This window comes from Balaenoptera borealis, assembly GCF_965194805.1.
Source record: "Balaenoptera borealis genome assembly, chromosome: 3".
Classification (NCBI taxonomy): Eukaryota; Metazoa; Chordata; class Mammalia; order Artiodactyla; family Balaenopteridae; genus Balaenoptera; species Balaenoptera borealis.
Genome location: NC_138866.1, coordinates 122,748,302 through 122,775,227, shown reverse-complemented (window position 1 = coordinate 122,775,227; position 26,926 = coordinate 122,748,302). Strand labels below are relative to the sequence as shown.

The following is a 26,926-nucleotide window of genomic DNA, read 5'->3' as shown; positions in this document are numbered from 1 at the left end:
CGGGAGGTTTCCCTAGGTGACCAGGAAACCCTGGAACATCACAGTCTTGGGAACCCTAGGCTGAGGCTCAGGGGAGCCCAGGGGGTGAGGGCAACACGGGAAGGGTCTTAGTAGAAAACTCCAGGGGAGGGGGCTTTGAGGTCCAGCTCTGAGCTCTCACAGGGCTCCTGTGCTAGGGAAGGAGAGGGAAGGAAAGAGGAGAAGGGAAAGCAACAGGGAAGCTGTGGTGTGCTTCCCTCTGTGCAGAGAGAGGCTGGGCGAGCCCGTGGGTACAGGTAGAGGGCACTGCTGTGTGCAGGTGTGCGGTGCTTGGAGAGAGGGGGCTCGTGTGGGTCTGCGGCGGTGACTGTGAAGGGCATGTGTGTCGTCGTGTCTACATCTAGAGTGTGTGTGTGTGTGTGTGTGTGTGTGTGTGTGTGTGTGTGTGTGTGTGTGTGTGTTAGGGCGTCTGGGCAGCCAGCAGGCCCATAGAGAGGCCAGGAGCGGATGGCAAATTCCAGAGACCCATCCCCAACTGGCCCTCAGCCTCATGCCTGACCCAGTGCCTCCCAATACTGCCCTACCCTCCAATGAGAGGAGGCATCAAGGACTCAAGTTTGTGGAAAGAATGAGTGGGTTATCACAGCACTCAGGCCCCAGCCAGGCACCGGGTGGAGCAGCAAGGGCGTGGCCACGGGACTGAGACGCCTAGCCTCCCATCCTAGGACAGCATGACAGGTCACATTAACCATGTCACCTAGAATCGATTAAAGCATAGTTCCTAACGGGGGTCCCCTGGGACGGGGAACTTAGGAGGTCTGTGAGCACTGAAACTGCACAAAACTAGATGTGCATTTATGCACATGGTGCAGGGAGGGGAGGGCGCGTTGTTTCGGGTCGAGGGCCCTGGCTTTCATCAGATTCCCCAAGTGGCCCACAGACCAAAAAGACTCAGAACCATCGAGCAGGAAGGGAGCAAGGCTGGGCGTCCGAAGGACAGAGGTCTCAGGGGCTCATTAACCCCTGTGTCTGCCTGTACGTCCACGGGGGTGTTGGAAGGCAGGGGCTAGGACAGGTTCTGCGGCTCCAGGCCCCAATCAGGACCCCCGCGAGAGTCCCAGGGGGTGGATGCTAGCTCCGAGCAGGGACAAGAGCCGTCCAAGGTGAGCGGGGCTGCCTCGGCAGCGGGGAAGCACCTCGTCGTGCAGGGGTGAGAGCACAGGCTAGATAGGCAGAGGTCAGGGTGAGCAAGTGGCGACCCTGAGTCTCATTCTCAGACTCTGTGGGCCTCAGTATCCCCAGGGCTACACCCCAGGTACACAAGGTGTATCCTGGGAGTCCATTCTGAGCGTGTGAAAGGAAGGGCCAGGGCCATGCAGGGGTGAGGCTCAGGCTGTAGGGCTGAGTGTACGGTCCCGCATTTGGGAGTCCTCCCACCTGGTATTGGTCTCAGCCCCTCTTCCCTCCTGGGGTAGCGGGCAGGCTGCCCCGGTTGCCCCACACTGCTGACTAGGTCTGCAGAGTCCAAGACCTTCTTGGGTGTCACCACCTCCCACAGGACAGTGACCCCAGAAAGTACAGGAATAAGAGGTTTCATTACAATCCTGGACTGGGGCCAAGGGAGCCCAAGGGCTGGACAGAAGCACTGAGCAGGGCTGGCAGACAGGCCAAGGCTTACGAGCTCAGTGGAGCCCCCCAAACTCTCTCTGAGCCCTCCAGGGGCCTCTCTCAGCCTGGCCTGGGGAAACTGAGGCACAGAGAGAGCCCTCTGTCCTGGGTCATACAGGGAGTTGGTGGCAGATCTGGGCCAGGATCCCAGGCCTCCCGCCCCTGGCTGAGCTTACTCTGGGCACAAACGCAGCTCGTCCGCCTCAGGTGACTCAGTGCCCGTCTCAGCACCCTTAATCCTGCCAGAAAGAGGCAGCTGGCACTGGGGCTCCAACACACTGATTCACATGCAGGCCTGCAGGGCCCCCTGGATCCAAACACCCTGAGCCTCAGTTTCCCCCTCTCTAAAACAGAGGTACAAAAACTCCTGTTGTGAGGATTAGAAGAGCACAGATGCACAGGCTGCTTAGGGGCACTTTCCAACCTCCCATCTCTGGGCCTCAGTTTCCCCATCTCTAAACAAGACGGTTGCTCTGAGTGACTCCCCAGGTCCCCAGAGCCTCTGAGGCTTCTGGGAAACTTGCCTGGGTGCACGGCCCATACCCATGTCTGTGGGGAGACAGGCTGCAGGGGCAGAGACCAGGGCCTGTCCTCAAGGAGCTCCTTGCTAGTTGGAAAGTGAGAAGTGTGGGGACTTCCCTGGTGGCACAGTGGTTAAGAATCCGCCTGCCAGTGCAGGGGACATGGGTTTGATCCCTGGTCCAGGAAGATCCCACATGCCACGGAGCAACTAAGTCCATGCACCACAACTACTGAACCTGTGCTCTAGAGCCCGCGAGCCACAACGACTGAGCCCATGTGCTGCAACTACTGAGCCCGCATGCCACAACTACTGAGCCTGCATGCCACAACTACTGAAGCCCGTGCGCCTAGAGTCCATGCTCCACAACAAAAGAAGCCACCACAATGAGAAGCCCGCACACTGCAATGAAGAGTAGACCCCGCTTGCCACCACTAGAGAAAGCCCGCGCGCAGCAATGAAGACCCAACGCAGTCAAAAATAAAAAATTTAAAAATTAAAAAAAAAGAAAGTGAGAAGGGTGACTGTGGAGCAAAGACTACTTAGCAGAGCTGGGTGTGAAAGCGTCCATGGAAGGGCTCCCAAACATGCCTGCACACTGCCACAGTCTCCACCTCTCCCTTTTGCTTCACACCCAGCCTGCTCCACTCATTACCTGCCCGTCCCCTTTAGGCACTAGGTTTGTACCCCTGCTCCAGGGGCCACAAGAAGCTTGAAAATAGAAAACCCATTGTGAGCTGGGCAGTAATCAAGGAAGGCTTTCTGGAGGAGACAGGACAAAAAGAATCAAGTTCACACAGGGGACCTTGAATACCCAGATGAGGAATCCAGACCCTGAGGAGCCACTGGCAGTTTCATACGGGCACCCTCACCCTGAGCAGAGATGCCAGACCCCACCCCAGGCTGGCCTCAGAGCTGTGTCCCCAGCAGAGGGCTTGAGGGGGTGGGGGACCTAGGCACCAGGCCCCCTCCACCCCTCCTCCACAGCCATGGACTCTGACTCCATCCCAGAGAAATGAGTCCTGGTCGGCGATGCCCAGCGGCCGCGGAGGCCTCATTGCAAACAGCTTTGCTGCTGGTGAGTGCCGTCTGGCCAGGGAGGGCTCCCCGACAGATTAAGAGCAATGCCGGCCCGGACTCATTCATATTCCAGTCTGGCTGCTGGCTTCAATATGGCTGAGAGACGCGAGGGCAGAGGCGGCCCTCCGAGAATGGCCCGGCGATGATTCCACTCCGATTCCAATTTATTTTCTATCATTAATGCTTTTGAAAAGCCCCACATGCTCTGCAAACAGGGAAGGAGCACGGGGCTCGGGAGGGGAGGAGAGGAGAGGGCTGGGGGTGGATGGGGGCGCAACAGAGGTGGTGCGGGCAGCCGGCGAGGGGCCCTGAGACCTGGGTTCAAATCCGCACCCCATTTCCACCTGCCTAGAGAACACTGGGGGTAAACCTGGCCTATACCTGGCAGTGGGGAACGGCCCCTGCTCTGCCTAACTCAGGGGACAGTTTCCAAGATCTACTGAGGGGTCAGAGGTGAGCAGGCTTTATATATTGTAAAGGGCTGTACACCTTGAGGAACCGAGAGCGAAGCAAACCTGATTGACCATGGCAACAGAGGCCTATGAACTGGACGCCTACCTCCCCAGCTACACTGGGGGACCCCCACCCCTGGGTGCAGGAAAGGTCTGGGTTGCCTCTCACCCCAGCACAAGCAGAGGAGATAAGGATTTGGGTCCCCTGTCCCCTGCCTTGTCCGTCTCACACTGCCAGCCTCCCTACCCCCACCCCCCCACAGGCTTACCAGGACCAAAAGGCCCTAATCCCTCCCACCCCTCCAACCCTGCAAGAAGAAGATAGTTATAAGCTTCCCAGCTGAGCCACATAGAATACTCTGATTACTTTTCCTTTCTTGACAGCTCTGTTTTCCCTGGAGCTTATATCTACCCTTGGGATCAAGTCCAAACTCCCCACCTCCATGCAAAGCTCTCCCAGGCAACTCAGGCCCATCTGGGCAGCCTCAACTCCTCCCTGGCCTGACCCCCCCCTCAGTTCCAGCGCTGACCACCCCTGGTCTTCGCACATGTTATTTCCTGTCTGGAACTCCCTCCTCCTTGAGCACAGGTTGAAACTCCTACCCACTCTTCAAGATGCAGCCCAGGTTCTCCTCTATGAAGCTTTTCCCAATTTCCCTGGCCAGCCCTGTTCTGTGCTTCTAAGTATCCCGTACCCAGCTATGTTACAACTCAGCAATATGGTAATTATGTTTGTGTGGCAGCTACCCTCCATTCAGCAAGTGGCCAGGGGCTGCGTCTGATTCGTCCCCAGCATTCCCAGTGCTTGGCAAAGTGCCTGGCTCACAGTAGAGCCACTGATTCAGTCAACTGATCTTAATAGAGCACCTACTGTGTGTCAGGCTCGGTGCTGGGGATGCAGCAACAAAGACAGAGCCCGTCCTTGCCCTCAAGTTCTTCCAGTGGATGTACTCAGGGTAATGTCTGTTGAATGAATAGACATACGACCACCTTGTAAATGGGGAAACTGAGGCCCAGAGAGGCAAAATGCCCTGTCCAAGGGTGCCTCTGCCTCCTTGCCCACACCTCTTTCTACTCCATTTCTCTCCCAGAACCTTAGCAGCAGTGAGGAGGAACTCAAAACTAAAGGTTAGAATCAAAAAAAAAGGAAGAAGAGAACGTGGTGGATTTTCCTCCTTTCTCAATAATGTAAAGAAAACTGCTTTTGCCAACTATGGCAGCTTAAAAGCAATTAGAGTTTTTGGAGGGGACTCTGGGCACAAGCAGAAGAGACAGAGTGAGCGCCCAGCACAGAATTTTTCCAGCATTCGTTTGTATCAAGCAAAAGGGGGAAAAAAAAGTGTTAAAACAGCAATTTCTAGCAGCAGAGATGGTGGAGATAAAATATTTACAGCCTCCAAGGGAGGGGCCTGGGAGGGGCCAAAGACCCCCACTCCTACTCCTCTGGAGGCAGGAAAAGGGAGGGCAAAAAATGGGAGACAAGGAGAGATGAGCCACCTCCCCACCACTCCTGTCCCGACAGGAGCCGTGGGGCAAGGAGGGGAGAAGCCCCCAGGTGCCCCTACTCTCTCACCCCTTCCCCACCATTCATGGCCCACAGCCACTAACCAGCCCCCAGACATCAGAGATCCATCCCTCCAATCCTCAGACCTGGCTCTGCTCAAAATCCAGAGAACATCACCACTCCGAGCTGGCATTTGAGGCCTGCACAGCCCAGGCCCCTCTCCAGCCTCTTCTCCAGATGCTCCCCACAGGGCACGCTGCCCTGACTGTTTTCCGAGGACCCTCGCTCAGTCCTACCTCCAGGCCTTAGCCTGAGGAGGGACTATAAGGAGTGTGTACCTCTACCCTCAGGGGGAGGTAAGTCAGGTTGGAGGGTGTAGACCTTGAGCAGATGACGGAGCCAAGGACACACAGCTCTAGACCGCACATTAGACTTCCAACCACGCCTCTCCCACTGAACCGCTCCTTCCCTACCTGGACCCTTCACCTGCCCCTTGGCCTCCTCTCTCCAAATACACAACAGCCTCCAGCGGCACCTTCCTGAACCCTAACTTCCTCCATCCCAGCTGCAGCAGAGACTCCCCTCGTGTGGCACACAAATGACATACTCTCCATTAGAAGCAGACGTTCCTAGGTTCAAATGTCAGCTCCTCCACTCACTAACCGTGTGACCTTTGCAAGTCCCTCAATCTCTCTAAGCCTCAGTTTCCTCATCTGTTAAATGGGAATAGTAATAGTACCTATCTCATGGGATTGTTTTTAGGATTAAATGAGGTAATGTATGTAAAGCACCTGGCACTATGACTAACATTTAGTAGGTGTTCAATGAACTCACCTCTGCCCTACTTCATGTTCAGTCCTCAAGCGTGACTCTCCAGGCCTCAAGATGGCCCATACACATGCACACAGCCTCCCGCGCCATCTTGTCATCACCTGATAAGTGCACAGAAGGCACACACCAGCTGGGAGCAGAGGGTGGAGGAGGTGCTGAAGGGCTCTGCACACTCAGAGGCCCAATCCCTCTGCACAGAGCCAGGGAGCCTCTCACTTTGCTTAGCTTAGGAAGGATTCCTCCAAGAACAGCAGGAAGCCTCAGTCAGAACCCTGAGAACTTGCCAGGCCAGGAGGAGGTGACTGGAGGCTCAGCCTTCCCTCCAGCCTGTGGTGCAGCGCATCCCTCAGCCATCCTTCCAGCCCTACTGGACAAAGGCAAACACCAAGGCCCAGGGAACAGCAGTTAGTAGTAAATCCCAGAGCAGAAACCAAGTCTCGAAGACAGTGTGGTCCAGCAAAGCTGGGTAGTTCTGGTCTCAAATCCCAGTCCCACCGTTGACCAGCTGGGTGACCTCTCTAAGCCTCAGTTTCCTCATCTGTAAAATGGAACCCATAATGCCCATTTTGCAGGGCAGTTGTATGCACTAACAAGGGTAGCGCTCTTCCAGCGCCCTGCCGAGGTTCCAGCATGCAGTCAGTCAGCATGGGGACGTATGCTTGTTCTGTCCCATCTTTTCCCTGGACTCCAGGCACAGTGCACTCCCTACCCCGCAGCACTGGGAGAGCAGAGGGAAGGCCTGGAGGTGGGGGCAACAGGACCTGCCCTATTTCCTGTGATCCTTCCCAGCCCACTGCCCACCCAGCAGGGGGCTAAAGGACCAGCCAACAGACAGGCCAACAGCCATGGCCAATCCTCCCTGCCCCACTCTCAGAGCAGAAGAGGTCCATTCCCTGCCTCATTTTATCCAGGAGAGGTAGTGACATGTCCCAGGTCATACAGCCCCCATCAAGCCACTTGGAGGAAGTCGGGTGTTTTCCTCTCTTTCCCCAACTTCAGAGAATACGCAGCCTCGACATAGGGTCTGGCAGTGCCACAGGGCTGTAGACCAGGAATCAGAAGGTGTTTTGAGGTCTCTGTCTCTTGCTTCCCCTCCGATTGCCTTCCTCCCACGGGGCTCTCCCGCCCACTGCCCCTACTCCTGTCCTCAAGAAAGAAGCCCAACAGTAAGCCTGGCACTAATCAGGGCTCTCCTTGTGGGGGCAGAGATGGGAGCACATGAGGACTCTCTGAGCCCTGGATGGCTGAGCCTCAGGACACCCTACTGCAGCCTCCTCCCCAACCTACATACCCATTCTCCCCACTGGTAAGTAACTGGGGCGGGGGGGTGTGCATGTGTATGCAGACAGGATCACGGGTCCTAAGAACCTGGGGCCCACCCCCAGGATGACTGATAGCCCTTCCCCAGCTGGGCCCGCCTCCGCTCCTTTGCATCTAGGGGAGAACTGGTCTGTCTGAACCACAGGCCCACGAGGCCCAGGACCTGGGGATCCTGGGACTGAGAAGCCGGATGCCTGACTTATTGCCTAGGCTCTGCAGCGCTCTTCAATGTGAGACCCAAGATGCAGTTGGCCACTCCCTGTGGCTCAGTTTCCTTATCTGGAACCTAAAAGAATGAGATCATCTCTGAGCCTGCCTTCTCCTTCCGACATTCTCCAATTGCATACCTATGACCTCTGGGGCCCTCAAAGAGTCAAGAGGTGCTCCCAAGTCACCAAGGGCACTAAGGGCAGAAAAAGGAGTCCCAACCCTGTGTGGGTGCCGGGGGGGCAGGATCACCCTGACCCCAAGGAGACAAGGAATCCCAGGGAGACCTGCACCTACCCTAGGCTGGCAGAGGACACCCATCCTCCCTCCCCAGGGAGGAAACTGGGCCCAGGCAGGAGAGCGAACACGGCTCCTCAGTGAGGCTAGAGGCAGCCAGAGCCCTCTCTCCTTTCTGCACGTGCCCCAGCTCACCCCTCCATGCCTCACTTCCCATCTCTGTTCTGAGGCTACAGAAGATTCAGCCCAGCCCAGATCTCAGGCTCGGCCCCAAGCTGTGCCACCTGCCCCCTGGACTCCAGGCACAGTGCCCTCCCTACCCTGCAGCACATACAACCCCAGTTCCCCCAAAGCCCCTGGCTGCCCAGGCTAGGGTCCTGAGCCCTCCCTCCAGGCAGCCCTCCCCGTGCCTTCCCCACTGGCCTCCAAGGCGGCTGGTGGGGGCAGCCCTACTCCTTGTGCCAGCAGGGGCTCCCCTGGCCCTGCATGGCCAGAGCCTGATAACAGTCTCCTAAATTAAACAATAAACAAGAAGTTGTTCTAGATTTTCCTGATGCTGCAGTTCCTGATTAATCCCCATAGCAAACAAAAGGAAAAGAGCCCCGGTTACCCTAAAAGAGACTCACTTCCTGTTTCCAGGCGGAACCTCCAGCCTGAGCCAGAGGAACCCCCAGAGGGGGATCCTGCTCCAGCCACCTGCCAGGCTCCAGACCACTTACCCCCTCCCTTTCCCTCCACCGTCTCAGCCAATCCTGGTTGACACCCTTAGCGGCCTCCTACATCCCACCTCTCCTCCCCTCCGGCTCTGCGCTATGTGACCTTGGACAGGCCAGGTCACCTCACAGGCCTCAGTCTCTGCAGCTCTCAAACATCCTCACCTCTCAAGGATAAAATGAAATATGTGACCACTTGAGGTTAGACAGAAATTTTCTTGTATTTTTTAGAGATGGATGCTGAAATATTTAGGGGTGAAATGTCATGATGTCTATAATTTACTTTAAACTACTTCAGAAAGAAAAAGATAAAGCAAAACATGGCAAAATGTCAACAACTGTTAAATCTAGATGAGCGGGTATATGGGAGTTTCCTACACTATTCCCTCTATCTTTCTGTATGTTTGAAAATGTTCCTAACGAAAAGCAAAAACAAAAAAAACAAAAAAAACCACATTGGTCACATGAGCCAGAGCCCCACAAATAACGCCTCATGCTCCTGGCAGGCCTGAAAGGCAACTGGATCTCTTAAGTAGGTTAAACGTCCCCCCTGCCATCTCCTTTATGTGGTTTCCCTAGAAATCGCTTTTGCACAAATTCCACTGAGTCCTAGCTCAACATTTAGAAGCCTTGGCACATTCAGAAGCCAGACACAGTGCTGTACTGAAGCAACTGTTGTCTTCTCTTTTTTTTTTTTGAATTTTATTTATTTATTTATTTTATACAGCAGGTTCTTTTTTTTTTTTGAATTTTTGAATTTTATTTATTTATTTATACAGCAGTTATCTATTTTATACATATTAGTGTATATATGTCAATCCCAATCTCCCAATTCATCCCACCACCACCAGCGACTGTTGTCTTCTGACCCACCACCTCCCTCCCGCCCACCACCTCCTGTCCTTTCTGCAAAGCAGCCCTGGGCTAGAGATCGTGATGCTGGCTCCATCCTCATGTGGCCACTACCCTCTCTGAGCCTCCAAATGTCGCCCCCCACCCCACTTAAGCACAAATGATGACAAGTCAGTGACTGCCTAGTCTTCTCATTCAAAGGCACAATGTTACCCCACAGAGACTGAAATCCCCATTTAACAGATGGGAAAGCTGAGACTCAGGCCAGGAGAGACTGGAAGCAGAACCCAGAAGGTGGGGACAAAGGGAGGTGGGAGTGAGCAAAAGCTCCCTGTCTGTCCCCTCCCCCCTCCTCCCCATTCCTCTACCCCAAACCTGACAGCGCAAATCAGAGGGAAGATGGCCAGCACCTCCCTTTCTCTGGTTCCTATTTACAAGCTTCCTGGTCAGGAATAAATGGCCATGATCGCAATCTCCCAGCCAGGCCCAGCTGACCCACACCGACGTTGGCCAGGTCCACCTCTGCCGATCGATAATGGAAGAGTTAACAGTACCTCAAATAATCAATCGCTAATTGCTGAATGCCATGCAATTCATCGGGGAGAGTTACATGTGGCCAGTGCCTGGGCATCCCTGCCCTGGCCTGGCGGAGCCTCCAGAGGCAGAGAAGGCCTCGTCTGTCGTGAGCACCTCAGCAGAAAAGCCGCCCATAACTTGGAGCTTCACAAACAGATGTCCTAGGCCCAGCTCACATCCCCAGGCGCAAAGGAGAGGCGGAAGAGGCAGTGGCCGACGAGGCCCTGAGGGATGGGCCACATGCCCCTGGTCAGCCCATCTGGCCCCAGGTCCCTGGAAGTGCCAGGTACCCAGGATGGATAAGCCCAGTCCTCGTCACCAAGGCATTCCCAGGCCATGAAGAGAGACCAAGTGCCATGTATCATGGACCTTGCACACAGTAGGCCTCACATACGGTAGGTGCACAGCAAACGTTTGCAAAATGTAAAGCAGATATGTTGCTCTCAGAGTTCTGAGGAAGGAGCCACTACTCCCAGCTAGAGTGACCAGGAGGGGTTTCTAAACATGGCATTTGGGCTGAGTGTTGAAAAGTGGGTGGGATCTACGGGCAGAGACGGAGGAAGGAATCAGGAAGAGGGGACAGCAGAGCGAAACCCTGGAGGAAGGAAAGCCAGAGCGTGTGTGAAAAGGAGAGTGAGTGGCATTTGGCTGGAGCCTGGGTGCACAGAGGAATATGGAGGGAGATGGCTGGGAGAGAGAGTCAGACTGTGCAAAACACTGAGGGGTCCAGACGCCAGTCTGAGGGAATGAGAAGCCCTTGAAGGGTGCTGAGTAGGAGCGTGACAACGAGCATGTGTTTGGAAGGACCTTTAAATGCCATGGAGTCCACAGTTACTGCCAGGCTGCACGCCCTAAGAGGGCGGGGGCTGGTCTTATTCATCTCTGTCCCCATAACAGCCAGCACAGCCGGGCCCAGAGGAAGCATCCAACAAGTGAATCGCTGAATGATTACAGGACCATCAGATGTAGGACTGGGGACTCCTGGACTCACAGCTGTGGAAGATGATGTTTGTATAAAAATACATATTTATAGTAGAGTCTCAAACACAGCCTTTTGAGGCAGGCTGGGAGAGAATTATCTCCAGTTTACAAAGAGGGAAGCTGAGGCTCAAAGAGGGAAACAGTGACCTGGCCAAGGTCACACAACTGGCAGAACCCAGTGCTCTCCCCACCAGGCCCAGAAGGCTGAGCCCTGCTTGCCTTGGCATGGCCCAAGGCCCATCCCCTCCTCATTCCCTGACACCGCCACCGCTACCCTGTGCTGGCCAGACAGAGAAATGCAGCAAATGCTGCCCCATTGAGCATCCCCCCATACTAACTCCAGCTGGGATTGGCTGCTGTCACCATGGCAGCCTGTCCCTGCACCTATAATATAAACAGGGCTAGGCAGGGAATCTCTAGAATCCCCAAGCTTGGTCTAGACAGACCTTGTTGCAGACAGACCCACTTCTCCCCAGCCTCCGCCCCTCGAAATTTGGGAAGCATACCGATGCAGCAAGAGTCCTGGACCAGGAATCCAGAGCAGGGTAAAGGTCAACTCACTGTGTGACTCTGGAGAATCACTTCCAAGTTTCCTCATCTGTGAAATGGGTCGGTGCTCTCTGCCTACTTTACAGAACTGCCATGAGGACTAAATGAGGGAGGGAGTATAAAAACTTATGGAAAACTATAAAGCAAACTTTGTCCTGGAAAATAATAAGTCTCCTCTCTACTTCAGCCTGTTGGAGAACAGGACTCACTTCCCTCTCCCAGCAGAGAGCAAAACATGAGCTAACATTTACTGAGATTCTTCAGTGTATCAAGCTAGTGCACACTTTACATGTATTATTTCAAAGTACACTAATGACACCCCTACAAGGTAGGTATCATTCTCCCATAATAGATGAGGAAACCGAGGCTCAGAAAAGTGATTTTCCTGAACTCATCCCACTCAGAAGGAGCTGAGTCAGAATTCAAACTTGGTTCCAGATGGCATCCAAGCCCAGGCCCTTTGATTGAGGGGTCCATTTCCACACCCCCAAATCTCAGAGCTGCAGAATCAGTGCTCAGGGTAAGGCTGCATGTCCACACCTGAGCTGCATGTAACACACATATACTCCAGAGGCCTGAGACCCTGACATCAGATGCGCCGTGCCACCCCATGGCCTGTGGACCAGCAGGGCCATCGGAGTGGCATGGGGAATGGGGTTGGGGGTGGGGGTGGCTGGCACAGCTGGTCTTGAGCTAATTGGATCAGTCCTGGGCATGGAGCCGCCTGTCCGGCTGCCCTGGCAGATGGGTGCCAGAACTGGAACACCTGCCAAGGCTCCACCTCCATGTCCAAACCAACCTGGACACTGAGGTCCCATTTTGGCTCCCTCCCGTGCTGACCCTGGGGGCTGGCCGTGCCTACATAGATCCAGAAGGTCAGGGTGGCAGCCGCTATCCCTCCTTCAGCGGCTGGCGCCTCCCCTGATGTGGCCATATGGCCCCATACGCTCCCTGACAGCTGGACTGCCAAAGCAACTGCCTGAGGATGTCCTCTGCAAAGGCCCCGAGGCCCCAGCCACCACCCCCCACCCAACCTCTGCCTGGTGGGCCACAGGCGCAGCCAGGAAAACCCCAGGCTGGAACGCCCTGCCCCCAACTTGCTTTATGATCTTGTGTAAGTCACTGCCCCTCTCTGGGCCTCAAACTCTTCCTCTGTCAAACAATGATGTTGACCACCCCTCTACGCCTTCCCTTTGTATTCCACTTCCAAGGTCACTAACTTCCACCCAAACTCGCTCCAGGTGTCCAGGGAGAAAAACGTATCTGTTTTATAGACATAGAAACTGAGGCCCAAGGGACCTCAGGGACTTGCTCAAGTGTGCACAGTGGGAGGGCCAGTAGTAAAGGCTCATTTTATGACTCCAGGATGCCTGCCATCTCTGTATGCCCAGGAGGTGGGAGTGGTGATAACCGAGGCCTGCCCATTCTGATGGCCTACATCACCCCACCTGGCTCCCCACCCAGCCCGAATTTCTCTCCATCCTCCATCAAAGGGGAACCATGCACGGCCACTTGGCCATCAGGGTGAAGGCTGACAAGGTGCCTGCCCCTGCTGCTGCCCTCAGCACCAGCCTGGATTCCCAAAGCAGCCTCAGGACTGCCTCCCTGCCTCTGGCTCTCCTGGCCAACCCCTCCCCCCGACCACTAGAGGGAGAGGTTTAAATTGCAAATCTGATCGCGTCCCTCCAGAACTTCAACTCTACAACCCCTGAATACGGAATCAGCCCACACTCTTCAGTCGGGCACTCAAGATCGTCCTCCGTCTTGTGCCAACCTGCTCTGTGCCTGCTGTGCCCCTGCATAAACTACTCCACTGCAAACACGTTCCACCCATGCCTGGCGCCTCCCACCTCCGTGCCTTTGCTAACACTATGCCATCTGCCTGGAAAGCCCTCACTTGGTCACATGCTCCATTCATTCACTTATTCAACGTATTTACTGAGCATCTACCAAGTGCCAGAAACATCCGAACAGGTCAAATTGCAGCAGCCCTTCCGGTCCATCTGAAATAACCCCTTGCCAGCCTCCCTGCCCCATACCTCTGCAGGGGCCCAGCCCAGTCTGCCTCATACCCAGGGGTGTGGGTCGATGTCTGTGACCCCTTTCAGAGCCCACCCAGGGAGGGGCCCAGGTTTGTCATCAGTACCCCCAGTACTCAGCCCAGGCCTCAAACCAGGAGATGCACCCAAATGTGGAGTGAGCCCCAAGTGAAGGGTTCCAGGAAGTAAAGAGCAAGGCCAAGCAAGACATGGTTCTTGGGAGCAGATGTCTGGGCCCTGGAAGTCCGCAGAAGAGACTCTGATTGGCCATGGTGGCCCCCAGTCCCCTCAAAAGGAGGCCTGAGTGGTCAGGGGTAACTTTACCCTTTCAAGTCACCCAAGGGCCCAGCCCAATCAACAACTTATCACTGAATTTGTTATAATTTAAAAACACAAACATGGCAGGGCCAGGGCCTGGCTGGACACGGAAATTAAGGGGGCCACAATGAGCACTACCCATTCCCAGTCAGGAGGTTTAGGGAGGGGAGTGGCTGTCTTTAAGAAGACAGTGGGGGCTGGGAGCACCTGACTGGGATTTTCACCCCGAACACAGAGATCTGGGGCCAAAGAGGTACCACGTTCTCTCCCTCTCCATGGCTTGAGGTCCCATATGGAGGGCTCATCCTGCTGGAGTCAGCTGGGGGCACTGGGGGCGGTGGGGGTGGGGGGCGAAGCAGACATCTGGCCATGCTCCAGCCACCTGGGTATCAACCAGAGCATCACTCAGGTCAACACACAGGAGGCAAAAGTCCAGACTCAGGGAGCCACACAGGGACAAAGGGGTAAAGAGGTGGGGAGAGAAAGAGAGAGAGAAATGACAGCTAAGAAAGACTGAGTCAGCTAGAGCTGGCAGAAAGGAAGGGGTAGAGGCAGAGAGAGTCTGCCCCAGGGTGAAGCCAGCAAAGAGGCTGAGGGAGCCGCCACAGGACCCAGCAGGCCACCACCACCACCCCCAGCCCCAGGATGAGCTTTGGTCACTCCTGGGCAGCAGCCTCCCCACCAGAGGCCTTCAAGGGCCTGAGTGGCCCTGGGGATGAGTCCAGGCTGTCATCAGGACTGGGCTGGGGTGAATGGTCACAGAAGCCTGCCTGGAGTTGATAGCTACTCTAGCCGCCTATGTCTCAAGTGGGCCATTTGGGAAGGAAGTGGTCCCAGTAGTCACCAGACCCCATCCCCGCCAATGCACATTTAGACCACTGTGTGGAGAACCCATTCACCTGAGGGTGAGCTCTTTGGCCCACAAAGGGACTCCAGGGTAGAGATCCTGAGACAGTGGGAAGGGTTCCAGGGCCCAAACAGGAGGACCTAGAGTGCCAGGCTGGGGTTGGGAAACCCCTCTGATTCCCAGAATGATACCGACATCCCAGTGCCAGAACCAGGTTTGCAAACCATCAAGCAGAGCCCAGGGAGACTCTGGCCCCAGATCTAGGAGGCAAAGATTAATGAGGCTGGGGTCAAACCTGGAGAATCAGGCTGAGAGTGGCTGCACCCACCTCCCTGCCCATCTGGAGAGGGTGTTGGTCACAGGCAGCACGAGAGCTGCCCTGGGGAGACCTTCCAGCAGCAGGCCCCCAGAGCCCTGCTGCCCAGTCAATAAAGAGGGCTTGAGGGGCCTCCCTGCCCCCTCCCCACCTCACCAAAGACCAGGTTTAAAGGATAACTTCACAGTGAAAGGGGCTGCCCTGAGACTGCAGTTCTCCTAGCTCCATCTCTGCCTCAAAATCCTCTTCTTACAAGGTGGCAGAGAGATTCCAGAAAGGTTAGTGGAAGTGGAAGTGAGGTCTAAGCCTGAAAGCTGGTCAAATAAGACATTACCATACCCCACAGACCCAGGTAGATACTGACTGGCCCAACATCACGATCCTTCACCCAGCATCTAGGCTGAGAACGAGACTTCTGACCCCACAGGCTCATACACTGAGTGCCAGGAAGGAGGGCACATGGACAAGGGCTGCTGGGGAACTCAGCTGCTCCAGCCCAGAATCCCAAGCCAAAAGGAAGGATTGGGAGCAATCAGAGAAGGCTTCCCAGAGGAGGAAGAACCTGCCTGGAAGCAGGGAGGATTTGGTAATTTGGAGGGGCCTGCAGGTGGCCTGAACTCTGACCCTTTCTTGGGCCTCTCACTCCTGGGGACACTGGCCTCCCTCCCTCTCGGGGCACCATCCTGGACCACATCTCCCCATCCTAACTTCTGCAGGGGCAGGGCTGGCATGGCGGGGTGGTGGGGGGTAGCTAGGAAGTTTCCTGAAGTAGTCAGCAGTGGACAGGAATGCGGGAGGAGACTCAAGAAGATGGAGGTGGGGACCAGGGTACAGCACAACCACAATCTCATCACACTGAGTGAGGCACGCAGGATCATGGCTCCAAGCAAAGCAGGCATGGGGGGCGGGGGTGGCACTATGCTGGGGCCCTAGAGGTTCCCTTCCAATCCCTAGCCTCTTGGGAGCTCCTGCAGGCCAGGGCTGATGGGATGCACTTTGCCGGCAGTTCCCTTCTTCCAGCCGCCTGTCCCACGGAGCAGAAGGAGCAGGGACACACACGTACACACACACACACACACACACACACACACACACACACACACACACACACACACGGGAACGTCTCCCAACTCTCCCCACCTCAAACCCGTGTCCTCAGCCTGGCTGCAAAGATGACCTCGCGGCCCTGGGACCTGGAAGCTGTGGCTGTGCCTGACCCTGGAGGGGTCACAGGGGTCCAGCGCCCGGAGCGGCTCTAGAGCGGCGCCGCGGGGCTGGACGGGTGTCCCAGAGAGCCGGCGGCTGCGCTGATGGGGTGGTGGAGATGCAGCCCTTGGCCCGCCGGGCGGCACAGCCCCCGCGCCCCCGCCCCATTCCTCCCTCTCTCCTCGAGAAAGAAAGGCCGGAGTTCCACCACTAAAGAGCCTCCATCCTCTCCCCCTACACGCAAAGTTGCTCCAAGTCGCCGGGGTTCCCGCGACACGCGAGGGTTAGGCGGGGCTGCTCAGCGGGCGAGAGCGCGGTCACGAACAGGGGTGCCGAGCGCGCCCCCCTGCAGCTCCGCGCGTGCACCCTCCCACAACGGGCGCGCACCCAACACCCCACCCCCAACCCGCGGCCCCTGAGGCTCCCGCCCAATCAGAGGCCGCGCACGCCGCGCTGCCGGCGGGCAGAGACACCCCAGCTCCCTGGCCTGCGCCCCCGCGGCCCCCGCCCCGCCGAAGCCTCGCGCCCCGGCCACACTCACCGTCCCGGGCGCGCAGTTCGCGCGCAGCTCCTCTCCGGGGCCGCATTCCCCGTCTCCGTTCCCCTCCTGTTCCCGCTCCGGCTTGGGTTCCCGCTTCGCAGGGCTCGGCTCTGAGATGGTGGCCGCGGCAACGAGCGAGGCAGGGAGGGCGTGTGCGCGTGTGTGTGTATGTGTATGTGTGTGTGAGCGCGCGCGGTGTGTGTGCGTGTGCACGGGAGGGCACCGCGCTCCCCTGCGCGCCCCGCTCCTGCCTCCTGCTCTCCACTCTGCGATGCCAGCAGAATCCCTAACGCGCGCTCCCACCCTCCTGGGCGCTCACACTCGCGCACACACGCGCACACCCGGGCGCGCACACACACCTCGCCGCCTCACACCCGGCTCCGCACTCACGACTCTCGCCCACCTGGGGCGCTCACAAAGGCCCCTGGCCCCGGCCCGCCGGAGCCCCCGGAGCGGGGCCTGAGGAGTGGCCCTGCGGTCCTACCGGGCTTGGCCCCGCCTTAGGTCCCCTGGTGCTCCCTCGGGCGTCCCTGCTCCTTCACCCTGCCCTGCCGGGCCGCGGCCGTGCTCTAAGCCTGACCCCGGCCGAGGAGCCCGACTCCGGCTTCTGGCGCTCCCACCCAGAGGCGCTGGCTCCCTCCTCCTCGCCTGCTCCGCCGCCCGCAGCCGCGTGCTCTCCCGCTCCTTTCTTTCCCCCTTTTCTGTCACTGCCTATCCTTTTATCTCCTCTCCTTTCTCCCACCTGCACCCGCCCGGGTCCCTGTCCTCAGTCTTTCCGGCTGCCTCTCTGTCTTGCCGACGACCTCTCCCGCGCCTCCTCCCCACCGCCCTGCGCTGCCCTCACATTCTCCGCATTACATGGGGTGCCGCCCGCCACTCGCCGAGCCCAGGGTGCGGACGCACTGTGGGCGGCGAGGGGACCCGCCGAGCCCGGGCCCCACCGCCCCCTCGGCTCTCCGCTTGCTCCTCGCTCCTCGCTGCGGCCTGGCGGGCGGCTACGTCCCGCGCTAGCCTCGGCTGTCGCTGACAGCTCCCATCTCGCCCGGGCTTAAAGGGATAGCGCACCGGGCTCGACCTGCCCCACCCGGGGGCGCCGACGAGGGCGGCCTCCTGCGCCGGCACAGTCCGGGGCGGTGGCGCAGCCGGGGCGGTGCGGGCGGTGCCCTGTCCAACGCGGTTGAGCCCAGCCCTCCCGGGCTGGAGGTGAGTCAAGGAGAGGGCGGTCGGGCCTGACCACGCCATCCAGGGGGCGCTCAGTGCTTGTTGGCGGCTAAGCCTAGGGCCAGGCTGGAGGTATGAGGCAGTGCAGGCTGGACGCCCTGCACTGTGGGGCGGGGAGAGGAGGGATCAGGGAAGCAGCTGTCCGGATCTGAGCACAGGGTGAGGACACCTGTCATGCTGAGAGGACAGGGCTCACAGGATGGCCTCCCGCTCTTGCTGTGTGACCTTGGGCAAATGCCTGCCTCTCTCTGGCCTCAGTTTACACTTCCTTGGAAGGCCATTGGCTTCCATCATCTCTGGGGCTCTGATTTGGTGGTAGATCCCTCCAAAAATGAGAGAGCAGGAGATATGACGGAACTTCGGGGGGGTAGGGGGGGGCGGTGGAGGAGGTCCAGGAAAGCTCCTGGAGGAGTTGACACTGAAGCTAGGTATTGAAGGATGAGTAGGAGTTGACTGGGCAGAAAGGGCATCCCATGCCAAGAGAAGAGGATATACAAAGACCTGGAAGTGGGAAACAGGGAAAATGTGTGTATTTGGGGGGAGGAGAAGCTGTAAGAGCCTTGAATTGAGGAGTTTCAACTTTGTTCTGGGGCAGCAGTGGGGATGCCACTTAGTTAATCTAGGCAGAAGCCCTCCCCATCCTTCAGCCATCACAGAGGCATTGCTAAGGGCTCCCCACATCCAGGAGCTTTTGAAAGAGGCCTCCTCTCCTCTCCTCTCCACTCCACCCTGTCCCAACTTCTCCCAATCTCTCCAGCCAGGCGCAGCACAGCCTCCCCCTGCTGACCGGAGCTGGAAGTGGGAGAAGCCCAGGCCTTGCTGTAGTGGTGCTGTGAGCCCCAGAAGGGTCAGACTTTAGCACCCACCAACCAAGGTGCCCTGAAAAGACCCAAGCCTTTGTTGTCAGGCCATACCCAGTGCCAGTTCCAGCCTCAGTGTCCTCTTCTGTGCAGTGGGAATAAAAATACTCAGCCACAAAGGAGGTTGGCGAAGAATTCATGAGAATTCACACACAAGAGTGACCCAGCACGCAGGAGGCATTCAGCAAATGTCCTTTTCCCTCTGCACACCTGGCCTTGGCTCTGTGGACCATCCCAAAGGCCCTTACTCTCTCCCTTTTCCCTTCTTCCCTGGCCATTTTCCTTCTGCCTTCCTACCAGACTTCCTGGGGGCCTCAAGGGAAATGAGCTCACGGCTGTTGCCTGCTCTGGTTCAACGCACCTCCTGAGGAGTCTTCCCAGGGCTTCCAGGTGGGCCCTAGGGAAGCCAAGCAGAGACAAACAGCCTTTCCCCAGAGTCCCTGACATCCAAGCAGAGCAGCAGTCTACAACCCCATCCATTTCTCCCACTCTCCTGTTCTGGGAGCCACACAGCCTTTGTGTTTGTGCTTGGGAATTTATGCCCCCAGTTTTGCTGTGCAACCTCAGATAGGCAGCACACCCTCTCTGAGCCTCAGCTTCTTCCCTAAGTATGGGGACATGCTGGTGTGCCACACAGGGGCAATGAACATAAATCTAAGTCATTTATTTTCCCTCAGCAGGCCCAGGCCGTGTGCCTCTATCCAGGAACTCTGCACAGAGGCAGGCAGGTACAGAAGACTCTTTGGGACCCCCTTATGTCCTGCTGTTGTGCTAGTGACCAGGAGCTGATACCACCTCTGCCTCCCAGCAGGCTTTACAGAGAGGCAAGGCATAAATATGAACAGACCCACTTGGAGGAATCACTCTCCACTGCCAGAGCAGCAAAGGCCAGGGGCCAGCCCGCTGTGGGCAGCTCCAGGAAGGAGCTCCTTCACGAGAAGCTAAGAACTAGCTGCTTCCTGCCACAAGGGCTGAGTCAGTGCCCCTGCTGGTGTCTGCTCAGGGCTCCTCTGCTGTTTTCAGCCAGGTCTGCAGGCCATTGGGGGAGCCCTTGGCAATGTCCCAGACCCAGTCACTAAGCCAGGTCCAGCCGGGGGCTAAGTGGCCCACATGGAGTCCCAGGAGGCAGTGGACATTTCCTGCCTGCCTTCTCAGCCAATCCCTGGCTTCCTGGATCAGGCTGAAAAATAAATAGGGTCACTGAGGGTTCAGAGAAATGCCCCACCCAGGCAGGCTGTCTCTGTGCTGTCTCTCATCCCATCTCCCCACCTCCAAGTCTTTTCCCACCTGTTCTAGGGCCTCTTGGCTTCCACGCACCCATCCACCTCTCAAGTCCCTGCATCCCTAAACAGCTTTCCTCGAGTACTCCCCGCCCACTCCCATCTCCCTCCTCCTCTTTACTCTTAACCTACTATGTGTCAGGAGTTTTCATACATCGGTTCATCTTTACCCTAATCCTGGTGTTATCATTCTCATTTCAGAGAAGAGAAAACCAAAGTTTAGTGTGCAGTTCCAGGATTTGAACTGAGAGCCACTGTTCTCCCTTCTTTCCATGAACATTTGTTGAGGGACTGCTCCATGCCAGCCTCTGTGCCAGGTGTGGCAAATACACATCAGAGGACTTAGTGTCTGGAGAAAGAAACAGACAGAACCCAAACAGACAGAACTCTTTACATTGCAAAGAAATGTAAAATTACAACTAGGACAAGTGCCATGAAGATCTATGGGGCTGTTAGGTTGAGGCCCAGGCTGGTCTTGGGAGTCAGGAAAGGCATCCTGCAGGATGTGACATTTGACCTAGCACCAGAAGGTTGGGTAGACATTAACTTAGAGAAGTAAGGGGCTCCAGAGAGAGGGACTAGCATGTGCAAAGGCCCTGTGGTGAGAGGAAGGAGAGAAAGCCCATGTGGCCAGAGCATAAGGAGAGGGAATTGGAGATGGGACTGCATGGGGCCAGGACAACAGGTTCTGATGGGCCCTGCAAGGAGTTGAAGGTTTAGCCTGATGGCTCTGGGCTGGCCCTGGAAGTTTGAAGCAGAGGACAGTGTCCCACTGTTCCTCCAACTGCTTCCCAGCCCACCACCCAGCACCTTTGTACCCAGGGACCACTTCTACCCCCTTCTTGTGATGCCCCAGCCCTAGCACAAGGTGGGGCATGCTGGAGGCTCAGACTTGGCAGCTGAGCTGGCAGCATGGTGAGGGGGAGCAGGAGACCTTGGCTCAGCCTTCACTCAGACTCCAGCTGAATGACTCTGAGCAGCTCCCGCCCCTCTCTGTCCCTCATTTAACTGTAAGGCAAAGATTAAGACTGATTCCCTCTGCCATGTCTGGTTGATCCTGGGCTATAGCCCATAACAAGGGAATGGAGAAGACACAACAGTCAAAATGACCCCACCTGAGCCAGATTCCAGAGCCTAGAGCCCCGCAGTGGGGATGGGGGTGGGTGCTGCTTGGGGCCTGCTGCTGGCCTAGTGCCTTCCCATCCCGCCTCTCCTCCTGAGCTCACCCTCCCCAGCCCTCCCCAAATGAAGCACTCTAAGGGGCTTTCCTCCTCCCCTCCACCCCCAGCATGGCCCATGCCCTCACCCACTTCTCCCCCATCAGATGTCTGGGAGTCCCTGTTGGCCTGTAAGAGCTGAATTGGATTCCTTGGGCCTTTGGTTTTCCCATCAGTAAAAGGGTGTCATTCTTTACTCCTCCTGTCTCCCTGGACAGGAGAGAGGATGAAGAAATGAGTTCTTGGTATAACCTCCATCTACTCCATCAGGGGCACTGCTCCCTTGTCAAGCATCTTCCTGGGACCTTGAAGTCAACAGCACTGGGGGAAACAGACACACCAGCGAACCTTTTAAAACCTACTCCTGGCAGACTGTAGCCAGCTGCCCCTCCTTAAGGACACCACATACCTTCCAATAGGACCGCATCACCCTCATGAGTGCCACTGGACAGAGACCGGTTTGTGGGTCCCATGTATAGATGGGAAAGTGAGGCTCCAGAGACAAGAGGCTGGCCCTGGTCATCGCAACAAGCCCTCCTGCCTTGCTTCATCCCAGCTGCCTGGGGGAGTTCAGGGAAGGGGGACTCCGTGGGGTGCCACCTCCCCTCCCCCAGTGCTCCCTTGTGCGTCCAGACCGAAGCCGGAGGGGGGCTCCCTTCCTGGGCAGCACTGCCCTCCGCCCTGTGGGAGGCTCTCTTCTCTGAGTTGTAATAGCTGCTTCTGAGCTGGCCTTACCTTTTTAAGGGCCCATCCTAAGGATGCTGGGATGGCCCTGCAGGAACTGTCCCCAGGTTAGCAGGGGCCAAGCCAGGTCAATCCACAGTTCTGTCACATCAGCTTTTTCTACAATAATCACACCTACCTATAAGTGGGGAAGTACTTTGCTGTCCACAAGACTATCCCGTGTGCCTTCTCAGCGAAGGCATGCTACAGCCTGGGGAAGTAGAAACAAGGATTATCCTCATTTTACAGATAAAGAAACTGAGGCACAGAGTTAAGGCCAGGATGGACATGGGGGACCTGCAGTCCAGCACAGTCACATGTCGGGGTGTCAGGAAAGGATGGTGCCAGGGGCAGCAGGAGTGGTGGCTATTGGGGATCTAGGCAGAGAGGTGACCCTGCCTATTACTGAGAGGTGGGGTTGGAATTGCAGTTTGAGAGGCCAGTGGGGCAGGGGGCAGTTTAGGGACCTGGGAGTGTGCACAGCTCAGGGGATAAACCTACAATTCAGCTCCCACTCACAGAGGACGTGCTCTGTGCCAGGCCCTGTGGGGCCCTGTCCTCAGGGAATTCACAGGCTGTGGGCAGACAGGCACCAGGAGAGCCACATCCACAGAGGAAGGCCAGGTCTGGAGTGCGCACTGTGTTGGGGTGGCTGGCAGGATCACAGAACTAAGACTTGGGAGCCCGTGGGGCGTGTCCCTGAGCCTCAGAGGAGAGGAGGGGCCTCCTGCACTCACCTGGGCTGGTGTCAACGGGATCTGGCTCTCCCCAAAAGACTGTGGATTGGCCGCCCTTGAATGATGCATAGGAATTCACTGGGCGGAGGAAGGGGGCCTGGGGAGGGGGAAGTGCAAGCAGGAGTCACCTCTGAGTCCTCAGCCCCTAGCAGTCCAGGCCTGGCTACTGCAGGGATTTAGGGAGTACGTGCTGGCCGCTTGGATGGTGTTTGAATGAAAGAAGGAAGCCAGGGAAGGAGGGAGGGAGGGAAATAAGGAGAGAGGGAGGGAGGAAGGAAGAAAGGGAGGGAGGGAGGACTGCATGAGAACAGACAGAAAAATAAGAAAGCACCCACACTGTCGAGGGAGGGGCAGGATAGCAAGTGGGGTACACTGGGAGGAGGTGGCAGGGCAAGGGCAGGGCCAAGTCACCAAGGTTCTTGAATGCCGTGGGAGGATAATTGAACTTTGAAGGATTTTAAGGGGAGGCAGACGATCAGATCCGAATTTGTGGACGCTCCCTCCGGCTCCCGTGGGGAAGATGGATGGAGGGGGTAAAACTGGCGGTCAGAGCTGGAGAGGAGGCTATTGGGGTCCTCCAGGCAAGGAGATGGGGTGGGGTGGAGGGTAGATAATTAAGAATTGAAGAAGCAGTACTTGGCGAGTGTCTGGGTGTGGAGGTGAGGAAAGGAGGGGCCCCCAAGTCCTTTCAACAGAGTCTACTGCGAGCTGACCCCACCAGGCTTCATGACTTCGTTCCAGGGAACCCTCACACCGACCTCCCTCGATCGCCTGCCATGTGTAGGGGGCACAGACCCCCTTCAGGCTGAAGCACTTCTCCCTGCTGCTGGGAGTATTGAGGCTGGCCGGCCACAGATGAGCACCTGCCTCTCAGCTGAAGAGAGAGGCTCCCTGCCCAGGGCCTTGCCCCTCCATGGACAGCTGCATCCAACGACTGGTCAAGGCAGGGGATAATGGCCCAACCCTCTTGTCCCAATTCAGGACAACCCCACAAAGAGAGCTCAGGTCCAGAGATTCCCATGGCTCTGTACTGTGAATGCATCGCAGCGCAGCTTCCCCTTCTGCCCCATCCTGCTTCCCTCACTCCCTCCCCGCCAGGGGGGTTGATCCCAATAAACCTCTTGCATGCTAATCTTCCTAAACACGCTGGTATTAACATCCCCATTTCACCCATAAGGAAATTGAGGCTCAGAGATATAAAGTGACTTGTCCATGGCTGCACAGCTGATAAGTGGCAGGTCAGGGGCTGGCTAGGGAAGGAAGAGGCCAGGGACCCTGGCTGGCTGAAGCAGGGAGATGGAGGTGGAGTCAGTCCCCAGGGAAGCCTGGTGCAGCCTGTAGGCCAGCACCAGAACCAGGAGGGAATTATTCCATCTGCCTCTCTCTCCCCATTCCACAGATGGGGAAAAGGAGATCAGGGAAGGGGCAAGACTTACCCAGGCTCATAAAGTCAGTTAATGATGGCCCTGGGAGTATTTCCTAGGGTTCTGCCTCTCAGACCAGCGTGGGTGTTTCCCTTGGACCACACTAATGTTCTCTTCCCACCTGCCTCCTTTTCCAAGCCCAGCACTAGGTCTCAGGCTCAGAGACCCGGCTGGATTGACCCTTACTCAATTTCCCAAGGCTGGAATGAGGTGCCTGCAGTTCCCCAGGCCTGAAGAGACCTTGGCAGCAGCCTGAGCTGCCCAGCCCTAGCGTGAAGTTGGGATGTACTGGGCTGGGTGGGCTGGATCCGACTGGCACAGCAGAGCAAATAGACGAAACAGACGGGAAGGAAATCAATTTGAGTATTTGATTAATTTTCATTTTTAATTTGCACAGAGAGTAACGCAACCCATTTGACACTGCATACTCTCTGTGAGCTGCTAGCATTCGCCATTGCTGCCACCGCTGCAGCTTGGTGTGCCCGGCGGCTCCCTGCCCTTCTGTCAGGCGAGCCAGTCCCTCGCGTGGCAGAAGGGCCTTCTGCAAAGCAGGAAGGAAGGGTTTCCTCTGGGACCTCTGCCCCTTCTGCCCAGGAGAAAAGTGTCTGGTAAGTCCCTTCTGGGCAAGGTGGGAGGGGCCAAAGATGTGCTCCCTCCTGGGAGGAGACCAATAGGCAACTGTCTGTTCCAAAGTCAGGGTTGGCAAATGAACTCTCGGGAGTGGTGACAGACCAGTTTGGGGGGAAAGGGAGATTCTGGGTGCACATCAGTTCACAAGTGCTAAGTAATTGCCCAGGCCACCTATATTCAAGGGCAACCCTGTACCTAGAGTCAAATCTGTCTTAAAACTAGGACAGTCTCAGCTCTTGTGTTCTGAGACTTCACGGGTCAAAGCCCTGCTATCTCTTTGTTGATTTGGAATTTAATCACATGCAGGTGGGGAATGTTGGTCTGAATTGAAGAGACTAATTCCATCACACCCTCTAGCTCCTGGCCCTTCCTTCTTCCCCCACCGGGCCTCATGCCCTGAGAGCATCACCCTATGGGGCTGAGAACAGAGACTAATGAGGCAGACCTGGTTGCAATCCTGCTCTGCCAATTATTAGATCTGTGACCCTGGGAAAGTCACATAATCTTTCTGAGCATAGCCTTCAAGGACCCCTTCAGACCTCATCCTCTCTTGGTATCTACGGAACACAACATTCCATGGCCTCCTCCAAGAAGCCCTCTCTGATTAAGGCTTCTATTTTCCTCACCGCTACTATTCCTGGGTGCTGGCCCTGCCCTGAGCATGAGCCCTTTCCAACCCCTCCTTGACCCTCAGTAGCTCAACTGTGTGCACTGCACACTCTGCATGGGGTGATGTGCTAGAAAGAACGTGACCTTTGATATTGACATCCCTGGTTCAAATCCAAGTTCACCTCCATGCTGGCTGCTTAGGCCCATCTCTTGAGCACCTCAGACTCAATGGATCCATACTGAACTCATCATCCCTCCTCAAAGTCACCCTTGCCTCTTTTTCTTCCCTATCTCATTAAACAATACCCCTGTCAAGCAACTGCTCAAGCCAGCGAGCTAGGAACCGCTGAGACTCCTTCATCTGCTTCATTCCCAGCATCCTATCTGCCCCAGGTCCTCTGTGCCCACCCTCCACTACCTACCCTCTGATGGGGCAGGCAGAGGGGAGAAGAGGGATGCTCCGTGGTATTTACTCCACTGCATGACCGGGCTGGGAGAGCCTTCAGGGAACAGTCAGTCCTCGCCTCTCATTTTACAGATGAGGACACTGAAACCCGAAAAGGGACAAAGCCCTGCCCTGGGCCGGATGGTGAGTTGCCCACAGCAGAGCCACTTTGAGAAGTCAGATCTCCTGTGCAGCCCAGGTGTGCATCTCAGGGAGGTCATGGTCAAGGCCAGGCCCTGTAACAGTGGCAGAAGGGAATATGAAGCCCCTGAGGTCTCGGCCCACTTCCCCTCGCACCCCAAACCCAAAGAGGCTGCAGGGGAGGCCTGAGGGGCTGGGGCTGTGTTCAAGTTCCCAGGCAGAATAAATAATCAACTACTGAGAAGCTCATGAAAACCAGACATCACTCCCTGGCGACTCCACAGCCTGGACCCTGGAGTCCTGCTTGGAAGTGGCCACGGCAGCAAGCAAAAAGGGGCCTTAGCCATGACTGGAACCAGTGGTCATTCTCTGTGTCCCCCTCCCCACACACCCAACTCTCACACTGCCTGAAATTCTACCACTGTGCCGGGCTCAAATGCAGATTAATGCGGTCTGGCCATTAGAAGAGCTGGTACAAGGGTGGGAGAGAGGGCCTGAAGAGGAGTCATCCCAGTTAGAGGTCCCTGAGAGGGAACCCAGGGTGGACAAGGCTGTCCCCTTTTACTGAGCACCTTCTGCATACTGGGCACTGTGCTGAGTGCTTCACAAGCTTCCTCCCTGCTGCTCCAAGGCCCCCTGCCTGTGACCCAAGCATCACTCAACCCCTCCCGACCTGTTTCCTCTTCTATAAAATAAAATTAGTAGTAATAGCTACCTCCAGAGGCTACAGGATGATTAAATAAGAGAAGGTATGTAAAGTGCTTCCTACGTTGCTGGACATAAAGTAGATGCTAATTAAATGCTAATTATAAATGAGATAACTCCTGTGATAAGGCCGAGAATGGGCCCAGTTCATGCTGGTCAAATCTGAGCTGCTAATAAGATAAATGTTTTAACTACTTG

At 56.4% G+C, this 26,926-nt stretch overlaps 1 protein-coding gene across 1 annotated transcript in view; it reads right to left on the bottom strand.

The window, feature by feature from the left end:
* LOC309626389 (uncharacterized protein) overlaps window positions 1-19,792 on the bottom strand; it is a 123,553-nt gene extending 103,761 nt beyond the window's left edge. The window contains exons 1-2 of the mRNA XM_082387079.1: window positions 17,640-19,792; window positions 16,737-16,846 (exon numbers count right to left, since the gene is read on the bottom strand). Coding sequence (XP_082243205.1) covers window positions 16,737-16,846; window positions 17,640-17,978 — 449 coding nt within the window. The 5' untranslated portion in view covers window positions 17,979-19,792. The remainder of the gene's footprint in view (window positions 1-16,736; window positions 16,847-17,639) is intronic.
* Between the last annotated feature and the right edge of the window lie 7,134 nt (window positions 19,793-26,926).